The 6,579-nt window shown below is 42.9% G+C and overlaps 2 protein-coding genes across 3 annotated transcripts; one reads left to right on the top strand and one right to left on the bottom strand.

Moving 5' to 3' along the window:
* Window positions 1-518: 518 nt before the first annotated feature.
* pigp (phosphatidylinositol glycan anchor biosynthesis, class P) lies at window positions 519-3,845 on the top strand. 2 transcript variants are annotated; one of them, XM_028983462.1, is made up of 5 exons: window positions 519-943; window positions 1,505-1,600; window positions 1,713-1,785; window positions 1,900-2,018; window positions 2,817-3,845. In XM_028983462.1, exons 2-5 carry the CDS (start codon window positions 1,516-1,518, stop codon window positions 2,936-2,938), a joined length of 399 nt encoding a protein of 132 aa, XP_028839295.1. In that variant the 5' UTR covers window positions 519-943; window positions 1,505-1,515; the 3' UTR covers window positions 2,939-3,845. The 2 variants fall into 2 exon arrangements, with proteins under 2 accessions (XP_028839295.1, XP_028839296.1); XM_028983463.1 differs by having other exon boundaries at window positions 927-943; window positions 1,378-1,600.
* A 771-nt stretch (window positions 3,846-4,616) lies between these two features.
* On the bottom strand, window positions 4,617-5,992 carry ripply3 (ripply transcriptional repressor 3). Its single transcript, XM_028983464.1, has 4 exons — window positions 5,843-5,992; window positions 5,694-5,757; window positions 5,482-5,549; window positions 4,617-5,222 (listed from the first exon to the last, which is right to left on the bottom strand). The coding sequence occupies exons 1-4, from the start codon at window positions 5,899-5,901 to the stop codon at window positions 5,036-5,038; spliced, it is 378 nt and encodes a 125-aa protein (XP_028839297.1). The 5' UTR covers window positions 5,902-5,992; the 3' UTR covers window positions 4,617-5,035.
* Between the last annotated feature and the right edge of the window lie 587 nt (window positions 5,993-6,579).

The raw sequence follows: 6,579 nt of genomic DNA, 5'->3' as shown, positions 1-6,579 counted from the left end.
CGCCTTCTCATTCAATGCGTTTTCTTTATTTTCATGACCATTCACATTGGTAGATTCTCACTGAAGGCATCAAAACTATGAATGAACACATGTGGAGTTATGTACTTAACAATAAGTGGAGACCTGACCTCCACAGACACCGGACCTGAACCCAATCCAGATGGTTTGGGGTGAGCTGAACCGCAGAGTGAAGGCAAAGGGGCTATAAACACCTCTTGGGAACTCCTTCAAGACTGTTGGAAAACCATTTCAGGTGACGACCTCTTGAAGCTCAGCGAGAGAATGCCAAGAGTGTACAAAGCAGCAATCAGAGCAAAGGGTGGCTATTTTGAAGAAACTAGAATACAAAACATGTTTTCAGTTGTTTCACCTTTTTTTGTTAAGTACATAACTCCACATGTGTTCATTCATTGTTTTGACTCATAGCATGGCTCACCTTCAGTGAGAATCTACCAATGAAAACGGTCATGAAACTGGCATGTACTGTATATCTATAGTATAGATGTATAGCTGTATAAAATGATCTCGCGGTGGAGGACGTGTGGTACATAAATATATATTTGTGACATTAATTACATTGAATTTTAGTTTTTTAGGGAAATTGAAAAAAATGGGGAATAAACACTTGTTTTCCTCTTTCAAAAGTCTATTGCGTTTTCCCGTTCATTCCTTTCCTTTTGCACCGGATGCTATGTGACTGGCACTCAGTCGATGCTGAAAAAGCTACATCAAAGTAAAAGTCCGCATTCCACATCTTTCAACGCCTGCATTCCTGTTTTAGCAGCGTCATGTTTTGGACTTTTATTTTGATATAAGTGGAACTCGTCGGCGTAACTCTTCTTCCTGTATTTCGTCGCCAACCTTGTGAAGAGGCAGCCTTTCTGCTGAAAACGGCGAGTTTCGGAAGACTAATGTGATGACGTTAAATAGAAGCAGTTTAATGGTAATATAGTTCCTAATTGTACCAGTAGTTACATTTAATATAAAAACACTGATCCGACGTAATTGCCACCTCATATCGTTTTGCTGTGTATAGTTCTGTGAGAAAAATCATGTTTTGGGTCTTGTTGCCGTAGTCTGTATTTTTCTGTTAACATATTAAAGACCTAAAGTAAACTAAACATAGTGTGCAGAGAAACTGTAGAATCATTGGAGATATTATGGCTTGCAAAGGACCCTATGGTGAAAGTGTTTAGCTGTCACATGTGACACACCATAGCACAGCACACAGTGACAAGTGTCCTCTGCATTTAACCCATCCCCTTGGTGAGCAGTGGGCAGCCATGACAGGCACTTGGGGAGCAGTGTGTGGGGACAGGGTGGTCGGGATTTGAACCGGCAACCTTCTGATTACGGGTCTGTTTCCTTACCTGTTAGGCCACCACTGCCCCACCCTAATTCCGTTTCTCAAGGTTGACAGTTTTAGACTTTTACAATCCCAGTAAATGTGCTTCTTTACCCGCATCAGTTGTGTACTGGTCTTTTAACTTTCCCATTGTGAAAGTCCTTCCAGGCATGATGGTGGAGAATTCCCCTTCTCCCCTGCCAGAGAGGGCCATCTACGGCTTTGTGCTTTTCCTTGGCTCACAGTTTGGATTCTGTAAGCACCCTCCTGTTGATTATTTCAGATCGGCATTCACAAACATCATTTAACACATTTGCAAATGTGTTTGAGGCTTCAGATGGTTTAGCGCATTTCTTTTGTCCATCAGTTTTGTATCTTGTGTGGGCGTTTGTTCCGGAACCTTGGCTTCATTCCATCGGACTGACCTACTGGCCTCAGAAGTAAGCGGTCCAGATGTATTAGTGCAATGAAACGTTTGTCTTTACTTCATACACAACTTTTTTTTTATACATTTGTGTATAGTGTCTCTGACTTTTATGCACTTCTCTCCTCAGGTTCTGGGCTCTTGCTTTGCCAGTCTACTTACTGGTTGCTTTGTCAGTGAGTTTTCTTCTTTTGTTTGGAGTGAACATGATGAACACCGCACCTCTGTGTTCGCTGGATAATGTTACAGGTAATGTTTTTTCTCATTGAATGAACCTGAATTGCAGGTTTTGTGCCTTTATGATTCAGTAAATAATTATAATAATAAAACATTAATATAATAAAACATTAACCTTTTCCCTTAGTGTGTGGGTCATGTTAACTAATGCCTGAACAAAAGCTCTGATAATCAGCAGGTTTGTCATGGATGTGACCTCACAAAGTCGGTTCAAGATTTACTTGACTATTCAAGTCAAGCTGTCATTTTCCCTCAAACTGACCATCTTTAATAGATTTTAGGAATGAGTTTACTGACCCCTCAGAATCCTCTCTCTGTTGCATTTCTCTGCCCCTGTGAGCAATGGGGAATAAAAAAAAGGTTGATATGTCATGTGCTTGCCAGCGGGAGGGGTTTTAAGTTGACCAGTATGTGGAAGTGATACACGAACATGCTGCAAGTCTTAATCAACACAGGCTTAAGAAACCCTATTAAGCCCTGTTAACACATTCATGTTGTACATGGGAAGTGAATTGAGGGAGTTATGCACCTGCACAGACCAGGAACCGTGTGAGGATATGCATGTGAAGGGAATTTTGCCTTCCTTGTCTGTACCTCTGGTTCCATAAATATTGTTTACTTAGCACAAATCATATTGTCATCAGCTTCTTTGCCCACGTTGTTAGGTGTGGTCAGTTTTCAGGCAGAGTCTTTCACATGCAAACATGCTTTTACTGACGGTATTGTTCAAATAATGGCTCCACGTTGACTTTTCACTAGTTTAAACCAGGCGTTCCACTGGTTTTATTTGTGTGTTCTTATGCCCTTCAGATTCCTATGCTAAAGACCAGCGAATCGACCACCAGGAGAAAGGAGCCATTCCAAGACTGAAGGATATTCCTATTAGCGAAGTGAACCATATGTTTTATTTACGAAACACAGACCTAAACTGATATATACAAATATATACTGAGTTATGTGGTCATTTATTGCTCAGCAGATGCACTGCATAGATGGCCAAAATGTCTGTCATTGAGGCGATTTTGTGAGGGGTTAACCCCAAACCTTACCTGAGGCAATGCAGAGGGCAAAAAAGGCACCAGTCTCTCCGCACCAGTCGAGTTTGCCGAGGCTTTAGATGCACCTTTTCCATCATGGCACCGTGACAGGACAAAGATTTGACTTCCAGATGAACCCCGGAGGGTCATCATGAGCTTAACCGTCTCTGGAGAAAATCTGAATCCACAGGTTTCCCTGCTCCTGCCGTCGTTCCAGGTGAACGGGATTTGTTCAAGACAATGAGTGCATGAGTTCTTTAATTATAAATTAATTCATTGGTTCACTTTTTTTTTTTTTTTTTTTTTTTGGTGGTGTGATGTTTAAAAACCTTTTTTGATATCTGCGTATCTGCTGACCTCCTGAACTGCACAACTGCAAGTGTCACCTGAGCTCTAGGGTTTCACCTGAGCTGCTCAATCAGTCTGCCCCCAGACGCATGAGAGGAAGCGCTGCAGCCCTGGCCGCAGATAAACCTTCCTGAACAAACAGGAGCCGTCAGATGGCCGTCCAGTGTTTAACCTCCAGAGTGGCTGGGAGTCTGCTGCTCACAGGCCAAGTCGCCTCTGATGATGGAGAGCATGCTACGGTTACCTGAGGGGAAGACTCTCAGTTGAGGGCCAAACTTGCCCCCAGACTCACCTTCACTCGAGACTTTGATCACGCGCTGGACTGCCGACGCCGTCACCCCAGTCATTTAGTGGTCAGTCTGCAGCCACAACTTTTTCTTTTACTAAATGTGTGCATTGATGCTTGAGAATTTGTGCCGAAAACTAATAAAATAAGAATATATTTGTATTTTTTTATAAGTGTAAAACCAGAAATTATTTATAGTCATCGCCAAATTAAACTGTTTGTCTACTTAATTAAAATAGGAAACCAACCCTAGTTAAAAACATTTGTGACTTAATATAAGCAGAGGTCTGCCAAAAACTATATGAGCTTCCAGGCTTCTTTAAATTATAACAATATTATACATTTTTAAAACCATTAGCTGTTTCTCTATCCAGAGGCATCAATTCCAGTTATGCATAATGACCAAAACTGACCAGAGATGTGGTTGTGATCCTACAACCAGGTAACATTTAAAAATGTGTAATGAATTGCATTACTGATTTTTTGTTATATATAGATAAGGGGTGGATTTATGTATGTGTGTGTGTTTGTATATATTTTTATTTTGTCGTAATCTGTTTTACACCAAGTCAGGGCAGGGACACTTTTATTCATTTGCACTCAGCAGAATTAACTATGATATTTAATTTTAGACACACGTCGTGAAATGCTGCATTTGTTGGAAACAGGCTTGTCTTGTCCTGCATCGACCCCTCAGGACGGTGTCCCGGTCACAGTCTTCTGCCTTTTCACGGTATCTGCCTACATTTCACCCTGACCCCGTGCTTACAGATCTCATTCTCACCGATAATGCTGTTGTGTGTATTTTAAAACTAGAGGTTGTATATCACTGGTGCAGAGAGGTGTCATGACTGGATAAGCAGCTGTTAAATGATTATATTTGAAATGATCTATGACATTTTTTTACTTATTTATATCAATGGAATTTCTTAAAAGGAACACTTCTGATGCAATTTAATGTTCATACACCTGTAATTATTCAAAAAGTAAGAATACATTCAAAATCTGGTCACAAAAAAAATACAGCATTAGACAATAAATAAGTAGAATGAAAACTGTGATGAATCTGATGAATCTTTGGCTGATTATGAGGTAGGTGCATTTTGACAGTTTACTGATCTAAGTGTATCACTTCCAGATCTTAAATTGGAAAACAATGCTGCAAACGAATGGCACTGGCGTCTAATTTCAGCAGTCTTCCTCACTGGCCACATGCGGGGCCAGTTGATTGGCTTCCTGTTCCCCTGTAAGCTGATCATCCGCGTTTCCTCGGACCTCTGACACGGATGGTACGGATTTCCTGACGCTTTCCGTTGTGCCCCGCAGTCCATTCTTTTAGCCTGTTTCCAAAACAGCAACTATCTTCCTGATTCATTTGAAGAGGCGAGCAAGGGACACCCTCCTGGGCCTTCATCCTCATCCTCCTCAGAGTCACTAGAGTCGTCGTTGTAGAAGTGCAGAGTGGCCTGAACAGGGAAGCTGGCCAGCACCTTTTCCCCCAGATGTGACAGATATTCCTGCGTTCTGGATTTGGGCATGAATAACCTGGAAATAAACACATTGCTGTCACTACAACTGATGGTTGACAATATTCACATCAGATCAATATTCACAAATGATTGTTGACATTTATAATACATGCCAATGAGCAAAAATTTAGGGTCCTTCGGAAATGTCCTGCTTTTTGACCCAAAAAATTTTTGTTTATTAAAATAACACCAAATTGACAATATTATAAATGACTGAATGTCACCTGCTATAAAGGCAGTAATTGTTAATAAGTGAAACTTAAAGCCATCTGTACCTCACTGGATGCTGAAATCCGTGGAAACTTTTCGACATGTTTCTACAAAAGGAAGTCGAACCTGAAATCTGAATAATCACACATTTCACTTTTATATTTTAACTCAAGAATGACGCACAGCGGATCAACGCAAAGTGAATTAGACTGTGGACCACGACACAAGTTCAAAAGCGCTGTGTGTGTGTGTGTGTGTGTGGGCGACGTTCTCCTACGTTCTCCGACCCACGTCCCGCGTTCGGACCCACGGCGCTCCACGGTCTCCAGATCCCCCAGCAGCTGCAACGCAGAAGCAGCGCCGTTTGTACCGCGGGACACGCACCGCGCACGTAACACCAAACTCGGCGCGGAAAGAGAGACCCACCGGTGCGCGGCTCCCGCCGGCTTGGCCTCCGCCCGGGCTCGGTGACACGGTGGCAGCATCTCTCCCAGGCGCTGGCCGCAGCGGGGCTGGTCCGGAGAAGGCGAGAGGAGGGCGGCGGGTGGTTGTGTGGGCGGCTGGTCGCCTTGCGGTCGTTTTGTTGCACGTGGGCGGGGCGGGGCGATGAGGGGCGGGGCGTGTTTATAGCCGAGTTTGGTGGCCAAACTTTTTTTTATAGAGGTTATGCGTGAAAATAGAATGTTAAAAAACAATAACTACGTTAATTAATGTCTGCTGAAGTATATCATCTTATTAGTTGGTTTTATTGCACAGCCACTGTTTGTTTTTGCACATGGACGAAAGAACTCTGCTCTGCCACTTTTATGATGATGCATGGCCCAAACTCTCGTGTTTCCTTAAACTGTGTGGGGACAGTCACAACACATTCTGTCAAGCTCAGATCCAAGTGATGATCACCTTTTGCCCATTTAGAGTAATGTAGCGTTGACAGCCAATAGGGCTGGGTTAATTTGCATTTGCCCGCCTCCAAGGCGTTCAGGGAGAGGTTGACACACCGTTTTGGTGAATGCTAGTGGGATTAGTGAGTTCATGTTCTGGATCAGGGGGTGTTTTACAACTGGGTTGTACTGTGATCTACCGTCAACGCAGTCCACTGTTCAGGTTGAACAATGTGAGCATTGACTCTCTGTACTCCTCATCCGCACCCCTTGTACTGGGAG

Source organism: Denticeps clupeoides, chromosome 6 (assembly GCF_900700375.1).
Source record: "Denticeps clupeoides chromosome 6, fDenClu1.1, whole genome shotgun sequence".
Taxonomy (NCBI): domain Eukaryota; kingdom Metazoa; phylum Chordata; class Actinopteri; order Clupeiformes; family Denticipitidae; genus Denticeps; species Denticeps clupeoides.
The sequence above is the reverse complement of the archived record's forward strand: the minus strand, read 5'-3'. Positions and strand labels throughout refer to the sequence as shown.

Excerpts from the sequence above, each read along its gene's own strand:
- ripply3 (XM_028983464.1), bottom strand. The coding sequence starts at position 5,901 with ATGCTGCCACCGTGTCACCGAGCCCGGGCGGAGGCCAAGCCGGCGGGA. Across the intron at positions 5,550-5,693 it reads CGGGACGTGGGTCGGAGAAC|ATTTCAGGTTCGACTTCCTT; the intron begins GTAGGAGAACGT and ends GTGATTATTCAG. Across the intron at positions 5,223-5,481 it reads GGATTTCAGCATCCAGTGAG|GTTATTCATGCCCAAATCCA; the intron begins GTACAGATGGCT and ends GTTTATTTCCAG.
- pigp (XM_028983462.1), top strand. The coding sequence starts at position 1,516 with ATGATGGTGGAGAATTCCCCTTCTCCCCTGCCAGAGAGGGCCATCTAC. Across the intron at positions 1,786-1,899 it reads CTGACCTACTGGCCTCAGAA|GTTCTGGGCTCTTGCTTTGC; the intron begins GTAAGCGGTCCA and ends TTCTCTCCTCAG. Across the intron at positions 2,019-2,816 it reads TTCGCTGGATAATGTTACAG|ATTCCTATGCTAAAGACCAG; the intron begins GTAATGTTTTTT and ends TATGCCCTTCAG.